The 25116-nt window shown below is 49.8% G+C and overlaps 1 protein-coding gene across 1 annotated transcript; it reads right to left on the bottom strand.

The window, feature by feature from the left end:
- Window positions 1–512: 512 nt before the first annotated feature.
- On the bottom strand, window positions 513–8728 carry ZNF683 (zinc finger protein 683). Its single transcript, XM_053898782.1, is given in 7 exon segments — window positions 513–1516; window positions 1518–1813; window positions 2856–2984; window positions 4536–5239; window positions 6904–7108; window positions 7771–7895; window positions 8633–8728. Coding segments are annotated over 6 exon segments (1731 nt in total). The 5' UTR covers window positions 7885–7895; window positions 8633–8728; the 3' UTR covers window positions 513–1233.
- Window positions 8729–25116: the final 16388 nt, after the last annotated feature.

Genomic DNA, 25116 nt, shown 5'->3' with positions numbered 1-25116 from the left:
TATATTATTTTTGCTTCCCTTCCCTTATGCTCATCTGTTTTGTGTCTTAAAGTCCTCATATGAGTGAAGTCATATGATATTTGTCTTTCTCTGACGAATTTCGCTTAGCCTGATACCCTCCAGTTCCATCCACGTAGTTGCAAATGGCAAGATTTCATTCTTTCTCATCGCTGAGTAATACTACATTGTATATATAAACCACATCTTCTTCATCCATTCATCAGCCAATGGACATCTGGGCTCTTTCCACACTTTGGCTATTGTCGATTATGCTGCTATAAACATGGGGGTGCCCGTGCCCCTTCAAAACAGCACACCTGTATCCCTTGGATAAATACCTAGTAGTGCAACTGCTGGGTCCTAAGGAAGTTCTATTTTTAATTTTTTGAGGAACCTCCATATTGTTTTCCAGAGTGGCTGCACCAGTTTGCATTCCCATATTACTGTTTAATAACAGCTATTGGTATTTTCTTATAGTTTATTTATTTTGAGAGAGAGAGAGAGCACCCTCACATGAGTGGGGGGGGGCACAGGGGGAGAGGGGGAGAGAATCCCAAGCAGGCTCTGTACTGGATCTCACAAATCGTGAGATCATGACCTGAGTCCAAATCAAGAGTCGGTGGATTCTTAGCCACTGAGTCACCCAGGCACCCCAATAATAGCTACTGTGTATTGTGATTAATAATCTTGCTTCTCAGGCAGTGCCCTTTCCCCACCTGTTGCTAACTCCCAAGTGGGGGGCAGAAGACCTTGCACATCTGAGGGCATCCTCTGGGACCGCAGAGAGAAAGGTCATCAGGAGGGTCCTAGCTCCTCAGGCTCTCTTTGCCAGTTCTTCCCTCCTTATACTCCTTGTAGAGCCTCTACCTCTCCCCTGAGCTCGCACCTCCTTAGCCCTTTGCCCTCTTTGGTGGCTGGTCCTGGCACACAGGGGGATATCTTGCTTCTGGGTCATGAGTAGACATCGACATCCTTGTGTTCTTGTCCCTCCACCCCACAGGGGGCTCAGCTCCTAGCAGGTGCAGAGGGAGGAGCTCACCCCGCCCCCTGACCGTGGCAGGGAATACCAGCTAAGGAGGCACAGTGGCTTCTTACGAACTGTGAGACAAGAAGGTGGTGGGAAGCAGCAGACGTGCATCTGGGCAGGTGCTGGAACATCTGTTCAGGAAAAAGAGCAATGTGCCCCGTGCGTGGCAGCATAGTCTGCACCGTGCAGAGTCCTGGAAGGCCGAACTACCCACTGGCAAGCTGAGATTGGAGGGCCTCGTCCCAGACCGGGAGCAGGAGATGGCTGCCTGCCCCACCCCAGGGGAGAGCATCACAGAATCTCTGTGGCTGTGTCCCCTGACCTGGTGGATTGCGAAGTCTGACCAATACACAGTGGCTTCCCCCACCACTGTTGAAGCTCAGGAGGCCTCGACTTGCCGTAGAGAAATATCCTTTAATCGCTCTGCCCTGCCCCCTCCCCACGACAGTCCTGGCACCAGGGCTCAGGCTGGCTGCCCTTACTTGCCCCAGATGCCGAGGACCTCTTGACCTTTTCCGAATCCCAGCCCAGCTGCCTCTCTGATGACACCCCCACAAGACCTAGTGCTTCCCGGTGCCATCGGGCAAAGCAGGCAAGAGACGCCGGGGGCAGGTGGGTGTGAGCTAGGCCGCAGGGCCGGCGGGCATGCAGCCGCTGGTGCAGCTTCAGGTGAACGTGCCGGGTGAAGCGACTTGGGCAGACACTGCACCCGAAGGGCCGGGCCCCTGAGTGCATCCGCAGATGGGTCTTGAGGTTGCTGGAGCTGCTGAAGCGCTTGTGGCACATCTGGTGGGAAGGGGCGCTGGTGTCAGCTCTGCCCACCTGGCTGGCTCAGGAGCTCTGCTCCCCTCCCCACCTTGGACACCCCCACCACCCCCCTCCCGTAATGCAGGCCCGGAAGCTTTCCCCTGATGATTTCTCCCTGGGACCCACAGCGTCTGGCCCATTGGAGCCAGGCAGACCTGGGTTAGCATCCTGGTTCTTACTCCCTGTGTGACCTCGCATAGGTGACTTCTCCTGTCTGAGCCTTGGTTTCCTTATTGGTAACATGTTACTGTAAACACCTAACCTCACAGGGATGATGGACTGAGCGAGATAATCACATAGGACCCTCGTGCGTGGGTCTACAGCTTTAGCGGGCGTAATTAACATTTACTGGGAGCTGCGGCATGCCAGGAGTTGGTCTCCCATCGTCTTCCCCAGGACCCTGGAGAAGCATGACTAAGTACCAGTATAGCTCCTATATTTCAGCGAGAGAGCGAGGCTCAGAGGAGGCGAGCCACTAGCCCAAGATCACACAACCAGCTGGAGGTAGAGCTGGAATTTGAACCCAAGTAGCCCAGACTTAGAACCTCTATATTTCTTTCACGACTGCCTCTGTAAAACGGGGGAAGCATTCCTGCTGTTCTGACTTCCCAAGGGCTGTGGTGAGTGTCAGAGAGAGGGAGCTAACACCAAGCTGGTGTTACCCACAGTGCGTACTTTCACACGCTGGGCCTTTTACTTCTGCAGCAGCCCTGGGAAGTAGGTAATAGGTATTCACTCCCCAGCACCCCCAACTTCGTTCTTCTCCTCCCATAGGCCTTCATCTCTATTCCTCACGCCAGGCCCAGGGAGTGAGCTCCCGTATCACGTTCTGGCCCTTCCAGGCTGACTCGGGTCATTTTCACCTCCCTCCACCTCCCTCCCCACCTCCACCCTTGCCTCCAGTCCTGTCTCCACCTGCTCCGGGAGACTGGGGAATAGAGGCTACAGGTGCCATCCCTCCGGGGCCCTGGAACTACTCACCAGCCCCCAGGAGTACAGGGGAGGGGAAGTAGGGTCTCACCAGGCACTCGTGGGGCCGCTCCCCGGTATGCACCAACTGGTGCTTCTGCAGGTGGGCGAGCTGAGTGAAGCGCTTCTGGCACAGGGCACACTGGAAGGGGCGCTCCCCGCTGTGCACGCGCAGATGGACCTGAGCCAGGTGTGGGACAAATGCTGCCAACTGCCCAGACCCCTCCGGCAGGGTCTGGGATCCTGTCCCAATCTCTCCCCACATCCCCACGGGACCCCTATTTAGCCCTGAGCCTTCTCAATCCCCTTGCTTCTCTATCACTGCCCCCAGGGCCCCTCTTGCCTTTCCCCAGGATACCCTCACTCTTTCTGCTGCCCTGCAGGAGGGGACATGACAGTGGTCAGAAGGCTAGGTAAGGCGGTGCGACTCAAAGTGTGGTCCACAGACCAGCAGCATCAGCACCATCTGGGAGCCTGTTAAAGATGCACGTTCTCATTAACTAACAAACAAACAAACAAATAAATAAATAATGAGGTGCCCGGGTGGCTCATTTGGTTAAGCCTCCGACTCTTGATCTTGGCTCAGGTCATGATCTCCCGGTTCGTGAGATCGAGCCCCGTGTCAGGCTCTGTGCTGACAGTGTGGATCCTGCTTGGGATTCTCTCTCTGGCTCTCTCTCTGCCCCTTCCCCACTCGTGCTCTCTCTCCCTTGTGTTCTCTCTCTCACAAAATAAATTTTTTATTTAAAGTTTTTTTTTTGTTGTTTTAACGTTTATTTATTTTTGAGACAGAGAGAGATAGAGCATGAACGGGGGAGGGTCAGAGAGAGAGGGAGGCACAGAATCCGAAACAGGCTCCAGGCTCTGAGCTGTCAGCACAGAGCCCGACGCGGGGCTCGAACTCACATACCGCGAGATTGTGACCTGAGCCGAAGTCAGACGCTTAACCGACTGAGCCACCCAGGCGCCCCAATAAATTTTTTTAAAAATGCAGATTTTCAGGCCCTGCCCCAGGCCAGCTGACTGAAGATCCCTGGGGCTGGGACCTAGGAATCTGCATGTTTCCTAGCTCCCCGGTGGTTTGAGGCTCATTAAAGTTTAAGCACCCATGCCCTGGGGACCCGGAAGCGTCCCTCCTCAACAACCATAACTTTTCCTCAACTTCAGTGCCGCCAACATGTGCGTAGATCCCCATCTCTGCTGACACACAGAGGTGTGCCCATGGAGTCCCCTCTGGGCGATGTGGATCATGGTCCCAATGGCACTGTGCTGCTTCATGGGGTCCCACGTGAAAAAAGCTGGTTGTCAGGTGGGTGGCCTGGGCTCACTAAAATTTATGCCCCCACCAGACCTTCAAACAAATAAACAAGAAGAGGCTTAACTGGGGATCCAGAAAGGGCTTTGCACTAGATGTTGAGAGGCTAATATCAAGGCCTAACTTCACCATTAAATCGAAGTAACTTTGGGCAAAACTTTCCCTCAGTTTCCCCATGTTTGAGTGCAGTGGACGCTCTCACAGACTATCTCTTAGAGTGGAGAGGACTTTTGGCGGCCATTTTGTCATCTCCTCTCCACAAACATGACACCGAGAGGCCAAAGGAAGCATCCCAGGTCACAGCCTAGAGGCTGCCCAGGAGTTGCTGTGGCTTTAAGGCCCTTGATTCTGGAAGCAGGATAGCACGGGGTCATTGAAGGATGCCGAGGGGAGCAGCGGAGCCCAAGACGCAGATACCTTGAGGTTGGAGAGCTGCCCGAAGTTCTTGCCACATACATTGCACTCGTACAGGATCTTGCCATTCTCTTTCCTCAGTGGGTAAGGCAGCACTGCGGTGCCTGTCCGGGAGCCCAGTGGGGTCCGCCTCGCTGGAGCCGCCCTGCCAGCACTCTTTTGCCCTGAGGAGTAGGTCCTGGCAGCTCCAGGGCCTGGATTCCAGGCCTGGAAAGACTGGATCTGGCCAGAGGCTTGGGAGGCCCCTGGGTAAGGATACAGGGTCTCCCTCTGGGCCGTGGGGGGCCCAGGCTCATTGACACTCATCAGCAAGCTGGGCATAGCCATGATGGGGTGGGAGGGATCTGGGGGCTGCATGAAGAGGCGGGGGCATCGGACAGAAGGTAGGGCCCCATAGGTAAGCAGGTAAGGAGGAGGCAGGAGAAGTGGATATGCAGGACAGAAGGGGTGAAGGCAGAATGGGAGCACTTTGGAGATGGGAGTGGGCAGCAGGCAGGACAGACAGGAGCAGAAAGCTAAGGGGCTGGGGCTCCTACTGTTCTGCCAGGGGGGTGGGCAAGAGCTGCTGTGGGGACAGAAGGATGGGCAGCGGGCCCCCTCTCCAGCTCTTTCCCATTGGCTTCCCCTCTGGTCCCTGTTTGCAGAGTGCTTGGCCGTGAGTTTCTCGCCATCAGTGGAGCCTGCATGCAGCCCTGGTGGCTGGAGCGCTGAGCGGGAAAAGGAAGACAGTGGTCAGGGCCCCACTACCTGGGGGAAAGCTCTGCTCCCCATCTAACCTGCCCTGCTCAGGCTGGGAAATCGCCATAGCCTTGCAAGCCTGTTGGGTGACTTGGGCAGGCATTTCCCCTCTCTGGGCCTTCCTGGTCTGCACTTGGACTTGCCAACAAAAGGACCTAGTATGTCTGTGGTGGTCAACCATTTTAGGGAGAGAAGATGATCAGGAAGCCTACTAGAGGGGCGCTTGGGTGGCTCAGTCGGTTAAGCTTCTGACTTTGGCTGGGGTCATGATCTCAGTTCATGCGTTTGAGCTCCGTGTCGGGCTCTGTGCTGACAGCTCAGAGCCTGGAGCCTGCTTGGGATTCTGTGTCTCCCTCTCTCTCTGTCCCCCCCCCCCACTTCTGTCTCTGTCTCTCAAAAATGAATAAACATTAAAAACAAAAAAGAACCTTATTAGACATCCAAGTGGAGAAGCCAAGTAGGTAGTTGGATGAACTGGTTTGGAATTTATTTGGTTGTTTGTTTATCTGTTTGGTTTGGAGTTTATAGAAGAGAGGTCCAAGCTGAAGACATAAATCTGGGTGCCAGGGACCCTGAGGAGACCACATAAGGACGACCCTTGATCTGCTGTGTCCAAAACGGTAGCCACTTGACTCATGTGATGACGTTTCAACTACTTAAAATAAGTACAATAAGAATTCGGTTCTTCATTCACACGAGCCACGTTTAAAAGGCTCAGTAGGTACGGTTGTAAACAGCACAAGTACGGATCATTTCCTTTCTTGCAGGAAAGAAGTAGCTGTCAAAAAGCACTACTACCCTCCGTAAAGTGAACAGGAGAGGCGGGAGAGAAGAGAAGAGGTGAGACTAAAGGGTGGGGGAGGGGAGAGAAGAAGGCTTTGGACTGAGTTATGGAGCATGGGGATATTTAGGAGGTAGGCAGAGAAGAGCGAGGAAGGGAGACTGAGGCACAACAGCCAGGGAGGTGGGAGACATATAAGGTGAAATACTGAAAAGAAAAAAGGTCACAAAGTAGATGTCTGCTTGGATCCTCATTTATTCGCTCAGCCAACTTCGCTGACCTGTCGTTTCACTCTGTGCTCTGTGCTGGGGAAATAAGGGACCGGGCAGCACAGTCTGCCCTCCAGGAGGTTACAGTTGTGTGATGAAATGGTGCGTTACGGTGCAGCAAATCTAGAACATAGGTATAGTGACATCCTACTCCCATGGAAGAAGAAACTGGCCTCGGTGATGTGCCCAAGGTCACAGAGCCGGGAAGGGCAGAACCAGGACTCTATCCTCAGCTCTCTGGCTCCCGGTCAGTGCTCCTATCTCATAATGAAGACTCCTTTAGCTCAAACATTCTAGGCACAGGGCGTCATGCTCAGTCCCAGGACTCGGACTACCCCTACTCCAGGTCCCATGCTCATGCCTGAGAAAGCCACTGTCCATGCACCTCCTCTGGCTCAGGTGTCGCCCTGAAAGCCCCGCCCCGCCCCAGGCCAGGACTCCAGGCCAAAATATGGAAGTAAAGCGTGCCTGAGGCTCCGTCCTCACCAGTGACACTGGGTCCCCTCCCTTTCCTGTCCTGAAATCTAAGAGTCCTCTCCCACCCGCTGCCCCCTTCACGGTGCAGCCCTCTGCCCTGGCTTACTTGTGCTCGAGGTGTCGCTTCTGAGACCTTGTGGGGCCATGCCCAGCGATGCCGGCTGCAGGGCACACAGGTATAGGTCCAGGCCCTGGGGACAGGTCAGCAAGGCAGACTTGGCTGGCGCCAGCGGCAAGGGGCACAGCCAGCTGGCACAAGATGAGCCACGGGCATCCACAGTGTCAGGAAGTGGCCTGCGAGCTGAGGAGACCTGGCAGACAGGGGGCAAGGGACTTGGGGGTGGGAGACAGGGACACCTGTGTTCCTAGGATGGTCCCAGCTCCAGTTTGGTTTCCAAAAGAGGAGAAGCTAAGACCCACCCTGTATCATGTCTGTCACTCAAACGGCTTCCCCATCCCTCATTTGAAGATTTCCCCAAAGACTTTCGTACCCACCCCAGTACTGCCCTCCTCCTATCCTCTACAACCCCTCACTTAGCCCTGGTCTCTCTCCCTTCCTTCCTTCCTGACCCCTTTGGCCCCACTGTGTCTCAGACCATCTACTGTGTTTTGAATGGAGCCTAGATGAACTTGGAGAAAATCCTCATCGAAGACTGTAAACCCCACAAGATGGCCCTGAGCTTCCCTCCTGCTAAGGCCCAGGTCGTGGTCATACAGCCAAGCCTCCTGCAGGCGCTATGCTATCCCTTCTCACGCCCCACAGGAAAGGTCTGGCCCCTGGGGCATGGGAGAGGGTCTCTGGCACCCCCAGGGCACATCTCCATGATGTACCAGGCGGGGTAGGAGTGCTCAGGACCAGGGGCCAGTGGGAACCTTGTCCCTTCAGATTTCCCCCTCCCCCCCACTTCATCCTAATATCCTCTCCCTTTGTAAGCAGGCTGCCCTCAAAGATTGGGCTGGGATCCCTCCTTACCTGGTTGCCTTGGCAGAGCTGGAAGTCCAGGCTGGAGGACAGGGAGCTCCCTGTACTCCCCGGAGGCTGAGTCTTGTGGCAACAACCCAATTCTGGAGCAGACTCCCCCTTCATGCCCCTACTACCTGATGGGAAGACAGGTCAGTCACAGGTGAGCGGTGAAGGACCTCCACACAGGAGCCTGGCTTCTAGAGCTGGCCGTTCCACTACACCACCGTGTGACTTTGAGTCACTGCCCCTCCTGGCCTCAGTTTCCCTATCTGCAAAACACGAGGGTTGGACAGGCTGATGTCTAAGGACTCAGTACTGACATTTAGAAGCCAATGATGCTTTCTTGGTAGGTGCAGGAAGAAGATCGAATGGAGACAATCAGAGGTGAGGAGCTGAGCTGGCCTTATGCTCATCCCTGGGGAAGAGGACAGAGAGGAAGATCCTCATGGAAGGTACTTCTGAGTGAACTCAGAGATCATCGACACAGCTTTTCTGGGCAGCAGAGGAAGCCCTAGGGTCCTGCTGCCCAGACTACCCAGGCTCAGCTCCCTCACCAGGGACAGTCTGAGAAAGCAGGCCAAGAGTCCCCTGGGTCCCCTGACTGGCCTGACGGGAAGATTCTCCGATTGCTCAGCTGTCCGCTTCTCTGCCTTCTTTTCACCGAAGGCCACACAGCACAGGGACCACCTCAGCTCAGCAAGTGTCTCAAGGCTCATTCCCCTTCTCCTCAGTGGCCACGCTTCCCTCCTCCTCCAGTGCTCCTCGGACGCGGACCCTAGCACGTTCACTCGAGTGTCTCAGCCTGCCAAAGCACGGTCTCCTTTTTCCCTTCCCCCACTCCTCCCGACCCTGCCCAGCAGAGGCTTTTCACCTGCCTGCGTGAGCCTCTTCACCTGGTTCTGCAGAAGTTCCCTCTGAGGGATGCAGGGAGGTGGGCAGGCGGGCAGCTGCTGCCTGTGGTTGAGGCCCCAGTGAGTGTGACAGGAAGGTGCTTCATTTGAAGTTGCCACAAGTAGGAAGAAGGGGGCAGGCGGGGGGTGGGGGGGGCTGTGAGAGACCTGATGAGAGGGACCCACCCACCAGCCTTTACCTACCTGTGGCAACTCTACGGGACAATGTGCTGATTTGGGACCACTACAAACTGGGGTTCTGGAATATCAGTGTGTGAAGCTGGGGCGAGTGGGGTGGGGCTATGTGAGGCCAAGAGGGACACGGCAAGGCTCAACGGCTGAAGCTGGGGTCCTTCTGGAGACAGGGGCCTGGCCAAGATGGAACCGGGCAGTGATGATGACAGGGAGGACAGGGATGGTGGTGAAGGGACAGGGACAGTTATAGACATAGACCACAGCAGGCAACACGGAAGGATATGGAGTGGAGCAGAGAAGAGAAGGAATCTGATCTCACGGAGCAGAGGCCCCGGAGGCAGCAAATACACCCTCCTCTTTCTCGTCCCATCTCTGATCTGCCTCTCCTGAGAAATCCTTTCTCTCATCCCGATACTGAGCTGAGGCCCCAACAGGGGTAAGAGGTGATTCAGTGGCATAGCAAAATGCATGTAAGGAATGGCTAGATATCAAAGGAGAAGCTCCATTGGTTAGGAAGCAGTTTTTTAGGCCAAGCAGTTTTATTATTTCTGAGAGCAAGAAAGGGCACACATTTCTAGAGACTCAAATTCTGCCCAGTCGGTGGATCCGTATCACACAATGTCTGGCCCCGTGCGACACAGGCCCAACCGGTCATCAGACTCCACCCAGCCATTCCATCGAGGTGGCCTGGAGCACACAGGGACATCTTGGACACTCCACCACGAGCAGGGGCATATTACCGGTGTTTCTCTGCCAGCCCAGCCCCTGGCTGGTGACCACCTCCACCATGGCCTCCATCACTTCCCATCAGAATTATTTGCCCACATAATGACCCCTATGTGCCTGTGAGTGTCTCAGGGACAGGAACCACTGTCTACTCATTTTTACTTCCAGTGCAGACATTTGTTGGGTTTCTTGGATGCTCAGAATGTGGAACTTTCCCCCCACATGCATCTGGGGGGAGGCAGAATGCACCTCCCACTATAAAAGCCAAGATGGCCACACACTTAATTCCGACCTCCCCGAACCCAGCACGTGATACAGGCACATGACGTGGACTGGGCCAACTGGATGCCCCCATCCAGACTGGATCAGAAACCAGGGGCCTGAAAGAGGCAGGTAAGTACAGACTCCACTCTGCACATCATGCCACGTCGGCTTCCAGGGCAGCAGAGGAAAGAAAGGGGTTCAGAGGGCGTTGCAGAACCCTCTCTGAGCTGGGTCCTGGGGGAGGGGGTCTCAGCTTCTCCTGATCCAGCCCATTCTCCAAGTCTGGCTCTACAGCATTTCCAGACATTCTGTGAGCTTCCCCATATCTTTTAAAGGAATTGCTTTTCTTCAACCCTCCTGAAATGGTTTCTGTAGCTTAACCCGAGAATCTCCCTAACATATGCCCAGAACAAAAGATAAAGCAACAGCGTTCAGGCTGGAATACTGAGCCTTCAGGATCTGAGTAGTCAGCTACCTGTACAAAGAGCCTCCCGCCTTTCTCAGCTGCCCTCTCACTATCCTTCAGATTGGTGAAGGAGCTCCTCCCTGGTGCCGCTTGTGGCCTTGATCCACCCAAACTGCATGCCCCAAAAGCTGGAGCCCTCCCAGCCTCCAAGGCCACAAGCCTGCCTTCCCGTGCAGCCTTGTTGGAATCACAGGGGAGCCAGGGCCTGGCTAGGCACCCACAGAAAACCCCAGTCTCATCTCCGAGGAGGAGTCACCTGCACATTTGGCTTCTATCTTCCACCTGCTAACTCCACCCACCCCGGCATCACACCCTTGCTCCCAACTCTCAGAAAAGTCTGTAAACCTCCTGATTAGAAACAAAAAGGGAAGTAGACTTGGAGATTTCTGACTGTCCGGTCCCTGAAAGGCCTGGCTAGGAATGTCCTGGGAGGTGGGCCGAGGACATAGGGCCTCGAGTTCCCACCCAAAGCAGCCTCCACCTGCCAACCCCTTCCTTGTTCTCATCTCCTGGGCCCTGCCAGGTCTTCTGTCCTGTCAGCCTCCAACTCCACCGTGATGTCATTAGCCTAACTGTGATGTCACCATGTTTCACATCCCTGTGGGGTAGCTCAGGCATAGAACTACAGCCTCTTAGCCAGGGAACCTGTGCAGATACCTGGACCCAGATGAGAGACCCAGGCCAAGGCAAGTCCTCAGTGACCACAGGGGGGCTTGGGAAGTGCTTGTGGATGGGAGAGAGGATTAGGAGCCTTCAGGGATAAGCGGGGGACACCAGAGAGGCCTTTGACAAGAGCTGGAGGGCTGGGCAAGGGTCCTCAGGCTCCTGGTTCATGGACGCTTACTTTCTTCTTCGTTCTGTTAATTACAAAATAAAACATACTAGTGGTAAACATTTCAAACAGCAGAGAACAAAAAGACAAAAAAAAAAAAAAAATGGAAGCTCCCCTCCTTCACAATTTCCTAGGGACCAATGTGAATTTTTTGGTGTTTGGCCCCTGACATTTACATATGAACCTACAAACGAGTAAGTGAACTTTTTAACTTTGTTTTTATACAACCTAGTTTATAAGATACATATACTTTTCTGTAGCTCTTTCCATCCAACAATCTGCTGTGACCATCATTGCATGCAGAACAAACACATCTGCCTCCTGCTTTTTCCTGATTGCATAGTGTCCCACAGCAGGGATAGACAAACTGTCATTCCTGTATTGTGGACTCCTCAATTCTTCCCTCTTCCACACAAGGCTGGAAAAGACCTCCGTATGGAAGCAGTATGCAGAGTGATTAAGAACACTAGCTGGGGGGCGCCTGGGTGGCTCAGTCGGTTGAGCATCCAACTTCAGCTCAGGTCATGATCTCACGGTCTGTGAGTTCGAGCCCCGCGTCAGGCTCTGTGCCGACAGCTCAGAGCCTGGAGCCTGTTCAGATTCTGTGTCTCCCTCTCTCTCTGATCCTCCCTCGTTCATGCTCTGTCTCTCTCTGTCTCAAAAAACTAAATAAACATTAAAAAAAAATTAAAAAAAAAAAGAACACTAGCTGGGACTTAATCCCAGCTCTGTGACCGTACGGTAAATCACTTAACCTCTCTGTGCCTCTTTCCTTATCTGTCAAATGAGGATAATAATAGTACTTGCTTCACAATGTTCTTTTGAAAATTCCTCCAGTTGATTCACCTAAAGCTCTTAGGCCAGTGCCTGGCCCAAAGCAAGCACTTGACAAATGTGGATTAATGTTAACATTGTGCATCAATCTTTGCCTAGTTAGGCAAGCAAGTTAGGCAGCTTCCGAATAGTGTTAAAATTGTGATGAATGTTCCTGGCTCACTTTGGAGAGACCAGAATTTGAGCAGCACCCTTGGAAAGATTAACTACATTCTGTTTTATTGCTTTATTCATCCGCCCCTAGTCGGAGACCATCGTGCTCACCCAATACTGTCCTGTCCCCACGCAAGTCCACGCTCCACAATAATTAGAGTTTTCGGCATTTGGGCGCTCACCATGTGCCAGGAACCCTGCAGAGCACTTTGACATGTTTTGTTTAACTCAGTCAGCACAGTGACCCTCCGAGATGGGTACTATTATTCCTGTTTTACAGGCAGGAAAACTGAAACTCAGAGAAAGAAAGTGACTGGCTTCAGATCACAAGACCCAAGTTGGGACTGCAATGTCCCAGGGAGGAAGGGGGAGCCCAAGAAAGAATTTTTGGAGGGGCACTTTGAAGAGGTAAAAAGAGCCACAAACGTGGAACAGTAACAGTAGAGTCTGGATTCCCTTCAGGACTATGAGAACTCTGTCTCAGGCACTGGACTACTTGCTGGGAATACAGCCTGTGGGAATACGATCTAGACCTTGGAAATTCACAGTTCAGTTATCAGAAGGCTTGCTGGTTGCTGCTGAAATAGAAAGCGGGATACAATTCTCAGGACTTACTATGATTAGAATAGGCACCCTCTACTTTGGGAAGCAAAGCACAGCCAGGGGTGTCGAGCTGACTTGTTCAGTAAGAGGGAGAAACAATGGGCCCACAGGCAAAAGCCCTACTTCCTCTTTGAAAACCTCAAAAACTTCTCCAGTCCATCACCATGGCCACCTCCAAACGTTTGGCCAGCCGGCTGAACTCCTGGCTGGCCCAGCGCATGGGTCCTGGAGCTCTGTTGCATGGATAGTTTGAAGGACACCAGGTAGGCAATCCAGGTCAGGAGGAGATCTGGGACCATCACTGGTTCAGAAGTGAAGCAGCTGTGTGCGATGTCACTCCGAGGACAGAGTTAAGGGTGGGGAGCTCCATGCTCTCACCTCCCTCTGCTCTGTGGTTGACACCTTCCTCCTTCTGCCTGACACCCACTTATCTCATCTCCCTGGACAGTCTGTCAGATGCAATGAGTTCGTTTTGGCTTCACACCCCAGGGCGGGGAGATCCTGAGATAGGACGCACCAGCTTTCACATCTGCAGAAGGGGCCTCAAATTCTTGCATCTTCTCCTGCATCTACCCATGACCTCCCGGTCCTGAGGACAACATTAAGAGATGTCTTCAAACGACATCTGAGTCATTCCACCCATCCTCTCATCTCTCCCTTTCCAAGTGGATAGGTGACACACTGGATTCAAATCCAGTAGGACCGATACACTCTTAACTGCTATGCAACGCTACAGAGCATGCACTTGGATGTCCTTGGCACCCCAAGAATGACTAATGTCTTTATCCAACTCTCGATCTCGTTTTTGTGAGTTTGAGCCCAACATTGGGCATAGAGATTACAAAAAAAACTATGTGTAATAAAAGACAAGTGTTGGCAACGATATAGAGAAATCAGATGCTCTGCCAACTGAGCCAGCCAGGTGCCCTTTATTATCTATTTTTAAAACTTACAACCATCTGGGGTGCCTGGATGGCTCAGTCGGTTGGGCATCTGGCTGTTGATTTTGGCTCTGGTCATGATCTCATGGTTTGTAGGATCGAACCCGTGTCAGGCTCTGCACTGGTGGTGCAGACCCTACTCAGGACTCTCTCTCTCTCTCTCTCTCTCTCTCTCTCCCTCTCTCTGCCCCTTTCCCACTCACGTTCTCCCTCTCTCTCTTAAAATCAATAAATAAACATTTTTAAAAAATTACAACCATCCTAGTGCTGCTATGAACACGTGTATACAGGTGCTTGTTTGAATACCTGTTTTCAGTTCTTCTGGGTATATGCCTAGGCATAGAATTTCTGCGTCATATGGTAATTCTTTATTCAACTCTTTGAGGAACCACCAAACTGTTTTCCACAGCAGCCGCACCATTTTGCAGTCCCACCAACAATGTATGAGCGTTCCAATTTCACTACAACTTTGCCAACATTTATTTTACTTTAAAAAAAATGTAAAACCACACTTTCCTTTCTTGATGGAATCCTTTGAAGCACAAAAGTTTTTAATTTTAGGGGCGCCTGGGTAGCTCAGTCAGCTAAGCGTCCAACTCTTGCTTTCGGCTCAGGTCATGATCTCACAGCTTGTGAGATCAAACCCTGTGTTGGGCTCTGCACTGTTAGCGCGGAGCCTGCTTCAGATTCTCTGTCTCCCTCTCTCTCTGCCTGTCCCCCACTCGCACAGTGTCTCAAAATAAATAAATAAACTTAAAAAAAATAAATTATTGTGTTTAAAGTGTGAAAAGACAACCCACAGAACGGGAAAACATATTTTCAAATCATATACCTAATAAGGAATTTGTATCCAGAATATATAAACAACCTTTACAATTCAATAAGAAAGGAAAAATAGCCCAACTAAAAATGGGCAAAAGTGTTCATTCAGACATTTCTCCAAGGAAGATGTATAAATGGCCAGTAAGCACGTAGAGAAATGTTCAACATCGTATGTCATTAGGGCAAAGCAAATCAAAGCCACAATGAATCACTGTTTCACTCCCATTAAAATGATTGTAATTTTAAATGTACATTTAAATTTTAAATGTAATTTTAAATTAAATTTTAAATGTATAATGTATAAATGTATAATGTATATATATATACATTATATATATATATATTATATTTTTTATATATTATACATAAAATAAGGCACACCCAGCTGGCTACATCCGTAGAGCACTCAACTCTTGATCTCAGGATCATGAGTTCGAGCCTCACACTGGGTATAGAGATTATATGCATGTATAATAAAAGACAAGTGTTGGCTCAAAGTGGAGAAATCAGAATCCTTACACATTGCTGGTGGTGGGAATGCAAAACGGTGCAGCCACTGTGGAAAATAGTTTGGTGTCATTCAAAAAGTTAAACAGAGAGTTCCCATATGACCCAGCAGTTCTACTTAGACATATATACCCAAGAGAATTGAAAACATATGTGCATACAAAAACTTGCACACAAAGTTCATAGCAGCATTAGTTTTTTAGTTTTTGGTTTTTTGTTTGGCTTTTTTCTTTTGAGAGAGAGAGAGTGCCCAACGTGAGGCTCAATCTCCACCCCTCCCCACAGCATTTGTTATAAAGCTAAGAAGTGAAAACAACCCAAATGGCCATCAATTGATGAACGGATATGGTGCCTCGGTGGTTCAGTTGGTTAAACCTCCCACTCTTGATTTCAGCTCAGATCATGATCTCACGATCTGTGAGATTGAGCCTCATGTGGGGCTCTGCACTGGGCATGGAGCCTACTTAAGATTCTATCTCTCTCCCCCTCTGTCCCTCCCTGCTCTCGAGAGCTCATGCACTCTCTCTTTCAAAAAAAAAAAAAAATTGATGAACGGATAAACAAAATGTTGTATACTCATACAATGGAAGATTCTTCATCCATGAAAAGAAATAAAGTATTTACACATGCTACAATATGAACACTGAAACATTATGTTAAGTGAAAGAAAGAGGTCAGTCACAAAGGTGACATATGATTCCACTTATGTAAAATGTCCAGAACAGGCAAGTCTATGGAAAGACTGAAAGTAGATTAGTGATTGCTTAGAGCAGGCAGTTTTGGGAGCAAATGAGAGGAAGGTCTACTTTTACTGATGATGTTCTAAAATAAATCATGGTTGTTGCACAACTCTCTCTAAAAACCACTGAATTATACACTTTTTTTTTTTAACGTCTATTTATTTTTGAGACAGAGAGAGACAAAGCATGAACGGGGGAGGGTCAGAGAGAGGGAGACACAGAATTGGAAACAGGCTCCAGGCTCTGAGCCGTCAGCCCAGAGCCCAACGCGGGGCTCGAACTCACGGACCGCGAGATCATGACCCGGGCCGAAGTCGGCCGCTTAACCGACTGAGCCAATCAGGCGCCCCTGAATTATACACTTTTTAAAGTCTATTTAGAGAGAGAGAGAGAGAGCACACTCACATGAGTGGGGGAGGGGCAGAGAGAGAGGGAGGGAGAATCTCAAGCAAGCCCCACACTGTCATCACAGAACCTGAAGCAGGGCTCGATCCCACAAACTGCGAGACCATGACCTGAGCTGATACTAAGAGTCAGATGTTCAACCGACTGAGCCACCCAGGTACCCCTGAATTGTACACTTTAAATGGATGAATTGCATAATATATGTTTTATATCTTAAAACTGTTAGGAGGGGCGCCTGGGTGGCTCAGTTGGTAAAGCGGCCAACTTCGGCTCAGGTCGTGATCTTGCGGTCCGTGAGTTCGAGCCCCGCGTCGGGCTCTGTGCTGACAGCTCAGAGCCTGGAGTCTGTTTCAGATGCTGTGTCTCCCTCTCTCTGACCCTCCCCCGTTCATGCTTTGTCTCTCTCTGTCTCAAAAATAAATAGACGTTAAAAAAAATTTTTTTTTTTAAACTGTTAAGAAAAAGAGAGAAAAATGAGGGTATTCTTGTTTTTCTGACACCGGGATGCCTTCTTGGAGTTTCCCATAAACGCCTCCTGCTGGGATGGCAGCTCCAAGAAATGAGTCCTCAGTGAAGCCTCTATTAAAACCTACATGTCAGCATCCCCACACCATCATCGTAAGGGTATGTGGGCAAGAGCAGACCCTGGGCAGAATAATTCAACGCACAGACTCTGCCCCGGCAGAAATGGTGGCGCGGCATCTATAGCCCTTGCTTCCTCCTGGCGTGCCTTCCTGTACTGCGCAGGTGGACACAGGTGGAACGTGGAAAAAAAAAAAAAGAACTACATTTTCCAGACTCCCTTGCAGCTAGGACTCTGGGTGTGAATACGGTTCCACTAATTTAGATACATATGGATAAAATTTGGAGGGTGAAAATGAAGAGGTCAAAGACACTAAGTCAGCCATTTTTGCAAGAGTGTCCTCACAGGATCCTTTCTGGCCCAGGATCAAGGTTTGAAGCATCTTTTTTTTTTTTTTTTCCTGGGATGGATCCCAATCAGTTTATGTTGAATGAATAAATGAGGGGCAGACAAGGAGGAGGATGGGTTCTAGGCAAAGGCTTGGAGGCAGGAGACGGTTTGGCTCCTCTGGGTTCCTGTATCCCTTACTCTTCTTTCAAGGGACACAATAACCCCTTCTAGGGCTTGACCCCTTACAAATGCTTTTATGCCCCTTGTAGCCTGTTAATCTCCCAACAGCCCAGTGAGGTGAACAAGGCACTATTATACCTGCCAATGGGGAAACTGGTCTTTGGAGAGGGAAAGTGATTTTCCCATGGTTCCATGGCAAACTTGGTGGCCTTGCTGAGAGAACTTAGGTGTCCCAGCTCTCAGGTTTGGCTCTAACTTGCCTCCCTGCTGCAGGGAGAGAACCCAGAATCTTCCTCATTGGGCTGTAGGAACCATGAGGTTGAGAAGCCATACAAAATAATGGTGATAATAATAATGAAGAGGAGAAGAATTGGAACTTTTCTCTTGTTATGATAGATTTCTTTTAGTGAGTGAAGGGCTAGACATCTATTCCCTCATTCATTCATCACCACAACCCTATGGAGTGGCTATTCTTCCTCCAATTTTACAGTTAAGAAACTGAGCTCAGAAAGGCTCATTAACTTGTCTGGGATCACACAGCCAATAAGTAGCAGAGATGAATCACAAACCAGGTCTGTTAAGATTTTTACCATCTTTGCTCATGTACAAAGATCTAGGGAGGTAGGATCACTGAGATGCAGTGTTCATGCTTAGGACTAGGAGAACCTCCGAGCTCTGGGCAGGAGGCACTTGCAAGGCCAGACAGATTCCTCTGGGCACCAGAGGCAAGAGTCTTGGAGGAAAGCCTATGGTCCCGACTCCTGCTGCCATAGCTGTGTCACAACAAACGGTTACAGATGCCAGGTAGGTGCCTAGCGCAGCCGGGATGCAAATGTAACCCAAACACCCAGGCTCTACCAGGCTTGAGAGTAAATGAGGCCATGTTAAAAGAAATGACTTAAATTTCATTCCAACCCAACCTTGAAGCCGCCCTCGGTCACTTCTCCTTGAGGGGGTTCAATATTTTGGTGAATAGCCCAAGGCCCCAGAGTCAACCAGACTACATTCAAATCCCACCTTTGCCACTCTAGCTTGCACCTTGAGCAAGTTCTGTTACATGCCTTAGCTTCAGTTTCCTTAAGTACAAAATAGGACTAGTAACAGATCCAAGTCTTGGTGGTGTTATGAGGGTTGTAGCAGGCCGTGCATGGAAAGTCCTAACCCAGCACCTTGCCCAGAGAAGAAGCTGGATGAATGGGAGCTGTTAGGAGGATTATTTCTGGGAAGTTTTGGGGATGGTCTTGTGGGCTCCCAGGCATGCCACCTGAGGAATGCCACCATCTATGTCCATGGGAAGCCGAGGACACTGTCTCCTGAGGCTCCCCAAGCACTGAACCACCAAGTCATACTTACCATACCAAAGCCATGTTCTGCTTTCAGTAATGGGAAGGATATCCCCCACATACCTGGGTCCCGCTCTGTCAGCAAAGGGTAGGAGAGCTGACACCGGCACTGCTTGCTGTCTGACACATCAGAGTCCCTCATGGTAGCAGCTCCTTCAACTCTGACAAGAGGGCTTGCTGGCCTATCGGACCCAGTGGCTGTGGCTCAGTGTCTTGGCCATCTCATTATCCTGGGGGCAGGCCTTGTACACAGTGACTTCCTGGATCCATTCCAGCCCACAATGTCTGAACCTCAGTAGACTCCGCACCTTCTGGCCACTAAATCTCCTGGTCTGGGTAGAAAAGAACACCATAAGGGGTAATGATGAAGAGCTTCAAGAGATAGAGAAAAGTTTTGCGGGAACATAGAGCAGGGAGCTTTACTTCTGCCCATCCGTGGCTGAGAAGGCCATCTCACTGTGCCACTAATGACTCAATGCTTCAGTGCCTTCCCAGACCCCCTGGTTCTGTCTGTGAGCTAGTCTGATGGAGCCCCTGGCCAGCTCACTACTAAGTATACATGACCTCGTTTCATCCTGCCGAAGCGGTATCATCTCTATTCCACAGACAAGCAAATAAGGCTCAGAGGTTTTAAATGATTGGCCCAAGGGTACATACCAAACAAGGATTTGAACCCAGGCCTAACGTCAGAGCCTATACTCTAAGAATCCGTGTCTTTTTAAGAACTAAATGAGGGGTGCTGAGGTGCCTTAGTCAGTTAAGTGTCCAACCCTTGATCTCAACTCAGGTCTTGATCTCAAGGTCGTGAGTTCAAGCCCAGCATTGGGCTCATGCTGGGCATGAAGCCTACTCAAAGAAATAATAAAATAAATTTTAGGGCGCCTGGGTGGCTCAGTAGTTAAGTATCTGACTTCAGCTCAGATCATGACCTCACATTCCAGAGTTCAAGTCCCACATCAGGTGAGCATGAGCCCTGCTTCGGGAAAAAAAAAAAAAAAAAAAGACCCCACTTTATGTGAGCCCCGCTTCTCTCTCTCTTTCCCTCTCTCTCTCTCTACCCCTTGTTCACTTGTGCCCTCTCTCTCTCTCTCTCTCTCTCTCAAAAATAAATAAATAAATAAATAAATAAATAATCTAAATGAACAACTTGTGAAAACACTTTGGAAAGCATAGGAGAAAAATTTAAAGACACCATTTATAGTAAAAATCTTTTGAGTTAACTCAAAAATGTTTTCGACATCTTGATCAAAACCCCCAAGGGTTATCACCTCTAGATCTGGTCATTCTTAACACATCAAAGGAAACCAATGAGGTCAACACAAGGTGGCTGACAAAACGGAGGGTCCTCTTTTCTGCACGGGATGGGCAGGCACCAATCCTGGAAGACTGCAGATGATGGCAGGGCCAGGCTCTGCTCTGCCCTCGGCCAGAAGAAGCTGTCTAACGCCCATTGCCCTGAGCAGCATCAGGAACTGAGAGGGTACAAATGTTCCAGGTGGGTTTGGGCTAGCTCTTCACAAACTCATTTCCCACAGAACACTCATAAAGTAAGAATGTATTAGAATACTGCCAGGAGGTCATGACCTCCAGATTAAAGAAGATATCCCAGCCTCTCACAAAGCAACAGAGGCGTCACAAATTAACTGCTACAAGAAATGATCAAAAATCGATTCCTATTTAGAGTAGACAACAAGCATTGAGTATCCCAGCCACTGACACCGTAAGAAAAGTTGCAGGACACAGTGAAATTATGAAATATCTTTCTCTTTTAATGTTTATTTTGGAAAGAGAGAGAGTCCGAGAGCAGGGGAGGAGCAAAGAGAGAGGGAGACACAGAATCCAAAGCAGGGTCCAGGCCCTGAGCCTGTCGTGGGGCTCGAACTCACGAAGTGGTGAGCTCATGACCCGAGCCAAAGTCAGATGCCCAACCGACTAAGCCACCCAGGCGCCCTGAATTATGAAATATCTTAAATGCGATTCAGTGTGTGGTTGGTGGATGCATTAAATACAAAAGTGGGGAAATATCTGTTGGACTGAAACAATGCATTTCCTCCTTGGGGAATAGCTTGTGGAGCTTGTAGGAAGGTGTTAGTTCAGGCCCCTCTGGAAGCAGATGTCAAGAGACGGTTAGATGTGGGATAGATTTATTGGGGAAAACACTAGTGAGGGAAAATGGGCAAGGAACCAGATGAAGCTGGGAGACCTGGCAGAAGACTGGGCATGGAGGACAGAGGAAGGAATGAAGGTTGGGCAGGAAAAGTCTTAGACCGTGGTACAATTCTAAGAAAGTTTCAGCAGAGCCAAGGGGGAGTTTTCAATTCAAAATTGCCCGTCAGAGGACTCCCTCATCTCCCAAGATGGCCCTGCCTTTCAGTCCCTGCCTGCCTAGTCACTGCCTGGGGGCAAGCCATGGGAAACATGGCTTCGGAGAGAATGTGGTGAGGGATTTATGCCATTAACAGTTCGGGCATGCACAATGCTTGGGCATAACGTACCATTTATTAAAGGCAATGATTATGTCACAGCAAGGCCAATCATAGAAATGTGTTTAGCTTTTATGAGGCATATATTTTTCCAATAAATTTTAACAGAAAAAACATCACTAGCCTTGATTGTGCTTTCAAATACTCCATGAAGGGACACCTGGGTGGTTCAGTCGCTTGAGCATCCACCTTTGGCTCAAGTTATGATCTCACAGTTCAAGTGCCGTGTCGGGCTCTCTGCTGTCAGCACGGAGCCCACTTTGGATCCTCTGCCCTTCTCTCTCTGCCTCTCCCCTGCTCATGCTCGCTCTTGAAAACAAATAAACATTTTTAAAAAAAAATAGAAAACCACATGAAGTCTCAAAAAACATTTTGGAACGTTCTGAATTCCATGGGTTCCTAGCCAAGGGACAATTGGGATTGTGGACAGAAGGTACAGGACAGAGCGGGAAATCTGGGTTCTAGCATAATATTGTCACTGGCTTGTTCCGGGAGCTTCTTCAAGTCATTAGTCTCTACATCTTAAAATGGGTTCAAACAAGAGAAGCTCATACCTGTCTCTGGGGACCTGCTGTTCAGTGCCCCTTAGAGACAAACTCCCAGGCAGAGGACTTCATGGCAATGTAACTGCTTTTGTGGCACCAGGGCCTACTGGTTCTGCACTTCCCACCTTGGGTGTGCCAAGCGGGGACCTAGCCCCCCCACCATCCTCTGCCTGTGGACTTTCTGAGCAGACTGACTCCACTTCTGAGCTTCTGGTTCCCCCCTGTCAGCTGTCAGAGCACTTGTGGGTGCTAGAAGGTGACGTCGCTTTGGAAAGGGGGCTGTGGTAGACAGGGGTAAGGTGTCACCTTCCAAAACAACCCTTGGCTACTTTGAAGCAGACTCAGCGCCACCCCGTTTCCAGGAAACCCCCAGAGGCTGAGTGAAGGAGGGCGTTTGTTGTTGTTATTGTTGTTGTTGTTGTTGTTGTTGTTGTTGTTGTTTTATTTTTAAAAATTTATTTCTTTTAGGTGGAGATGGGGATCAAAATTTATTTTTTCTTCATACATTATACAAATTGACCCAGAATGATTCTTCAAAAAGCCCATCCTTTTCCCATGAGTCATTTTTTTCTGTCACAAATTAGGGAAGCAATCTCACAAACCAGATGATCATGACCTGAGCGGAAACCAAGAGTCAGATCCCTAACCAACTGAGCTACCCAGGCGCCCCTCCCCAGTCATCTTTTGTTGTAATGATTATTCTTTGGAGACTCAAGAAGGATCCATGGGTACAAAAATTCCTAAATCTTAGCATGTTTAAACTGTGTTCCAAGGAGGAGGTTTTTAAGAAATGTAGCCTGGTTCAAGATCACAAGGCCTTCTGGACAGGTGGGGGACAAGCCGAGGGTCTGAAGGCCCAATCAGATTTGGAGGGGGATCTGGGAGCAGAATGAGGAGGAGGGGGGCAAGGTTAGTGGTGAGAAGGTCAGGGTGTAAGATCCCCAGGAGCAGAGTCTGTGTCTCCCCCATCTAACTAGGGGTTCCTAGGTAGTCATGTCCTAGTCTCCCCTTGAGATGTATCTTGCATTAAGTCAGGAGTTTCATGTGGAGCCTCCAAAACGCAGCCTTGTCCACTCATCTCCCCAAGTCTCGTGCAAAGCTTCTTCCCATCTCCCAGAAGTCTGCCTCCATCAGTGCCCTCCACCCTGTCCTGTGCTACAGGTCCAGCCTTGCCACGCTCCTTCTGGCTGCCACCTGTAGCTTTCTCTGGACTTTACTACCCATCTTAGGCCTTCTTCCTCGCACACTTAGCCTAGTTCAGTTCTGCTTGTTCGGCCAGAAGCCTTCCTGCCTCTGAAAGGGGCAGAGGCCTCCAGCCAACCAGTGACTCCTGGCAATAGCTCTAACTCTGTGCATATACAAACAGTCCACAAAACAGACCACATGCAGTAAACACGAACAGTGGTCCCCACTGCCTGCTGCGTACCAGGCACGATGCTCACACTACAGCTCATTCCTTCAAGCTCCTTGTGTGCACTGGCCCTTGCTCGGTTTGCTAGGTGCCAGAGGCACCACAGTCAAAAGCATACAATGATCCTTGCCTTCTTAAAAAAATTTTTTAATCTTTATTTATTTTTGAGAGAGAGAGAGAGAGACAGAGAGACAGAGTGAGAGCAGAGGAGGAACAGAGAGAGAGGGAGACACAGAATCTGAAGCAGGCTCTAGGCTCTGAGCCATCAGCTCAGAGCCCGATGCGGGGCTCAAACCCATGAACCGTGAGATCATGACCTGAGCCGAAGCCGGACACTCAACCGACTGAGCCACCCAGGTGCCCCTGATCTTTGCCTTCTTAGAGTTGACATCCTCACCACAACTCTGGGGGCTAGGCATTATTGTTTCTGTTTCATATTACCTAAGATCACAAAACCACTAAGCAAGATTGATGTTCACGCTCAGCTCTTTTCTAAGGTCAAGGCTCTTTAAGAAATTCGGGATGTTGGGTTCTACAAACACAATGCCCTAGACAAATAGGAGTACAGCTCCCGCTTATCATTCTCAGTTTGTAAAACACTTGGCTCCTTGAAGAGGAGCTGATCTGAGTGCTGGGCTGGGAAAGAGCAGGTCAGCCTGGAACGAATGAAAGTGCCAGAAAGCAAGGGAGTGCTCCAAGAAAGATGAGGACCCAGGACCCAGGAAACAGTGTGAAGGGGTTCCCGCTGGCCCAACCGAGGACAATTTAAACATCAAAATAAATGATAGAATGGACTATAGCCCATTGAAAAGTGGGAATCCATGAGTCCATTCTGATATCAATGAATGAGTCAACAAATGGCGAAGGCAAACCTCTTCTAATAAATGCAGAGATAATGTAATTAGAAAATCACCATTTGATAGCCATCACAGTAAAAACTGATTTAGCATCCAACCAACGGATGCTGAAACTACGGGGTGAAAGGTTGGAGAAACAGGATATTTATGTCATCTCAGCATATGTCCCTAAAAAATCCCTGTAGGGAAAATATAGTCACTTTGCAGTGGGGAAACCTGACACTTCAGAAACCAACCAATTCAACCTCAACACATAATGGTTCAAACAAATATCATTTCCTTCCTGACATCATGTACTGAGAGAGGAGTATCTTTTCTGTGATGTGTCTGCCCAGAATGCAAAATTTGAATCTAATCATCAAGAGACAGTAGACAAACCCATATTGAAGGATACTTAACAAAATAACTGGCCTATTATTTTTTTATTTATTTTTTTTTTTTAAATTTTTTTTTCAACGTTTTTTTTTTTATTTATTTTTGGGACAGAGAGAGACAGAGCATGAACGGGGGAGGGGCAGAGAGAGAGGGAGACACAGAATTGGAAACAGGCTCCAGGCTCCGAGCCATCAGCCCAGAGCCTGACGCGGGGCTCGAACTCACGGACCGCGAGATCGTGACCTGGCTGAAGTCGGACGCTTAACCGACTGCGCCACCCAGGCGCCCCTGGCCTATTATTTTTTTAAATGTCAGGTCATGGGGCCCCTGCGTGGCTCTGTCAGTTGAGCGTCAGACTCGATTTCGGCTCAGGTCATGATCTCAAGGTTCATGAGTCTGAGTCCCATGTCTGGCTCTGTGCTGACGGTGCCGAGAGTGGAGCCTGCTTGGGATTCTTTCCCTCTCCCTCTCTGCCCCTCTCTCACTCATGCACTCTCTCTCTCTCTCTCTCCAAAATAAAGAAAATGTGGAGAAACAGTAAAAGACTTTTCCAGATTAAAGAGATAGGGATGTGAGAATTTAATGGAATGAGTAATCCTGGATTGATTCTAGACAAGAAAAGACATTATTAGAACTTTGGTAGAACAGGGGCGCCTGGGTGGCTCAGTCAGTTGAGCGTCCGACTTCAGCTCAGGTCATGATCTCACAGTCCGTGAGTTCGAGCCCCGCGTCAGGCTCTGTGCTGACTGCTCAGAGCCTGGAGCCTGTTTCAGATTCTGTGTCTCCCTCTCTCTCTGACCCTCCCCCGTTCATGCTCTGTCTCTCTCTGTCTCAAAAATAAATAAACGTTAAAAAAAAATTTTAAAAAAA

The sequence above is a fragment of the Panthera pardus genome, unplaced genomic scaffold (genome assembly GCF_024362965.1).
Source record: "Panthera pardus isolate Hobbes unplaced genomic scaffold, ASM2436296v1 HiC_scaffold_11, whole genome shotgun sequence".
Lineage (NCBI taxonomy): Eukaryota > Metazoa > Chordata > Mammalia > Carnivora > Felidae > Panthera > Panthera pardus.
This window is presented reverse-complemented; position numbering and strand designations above follow the sequence as displayed.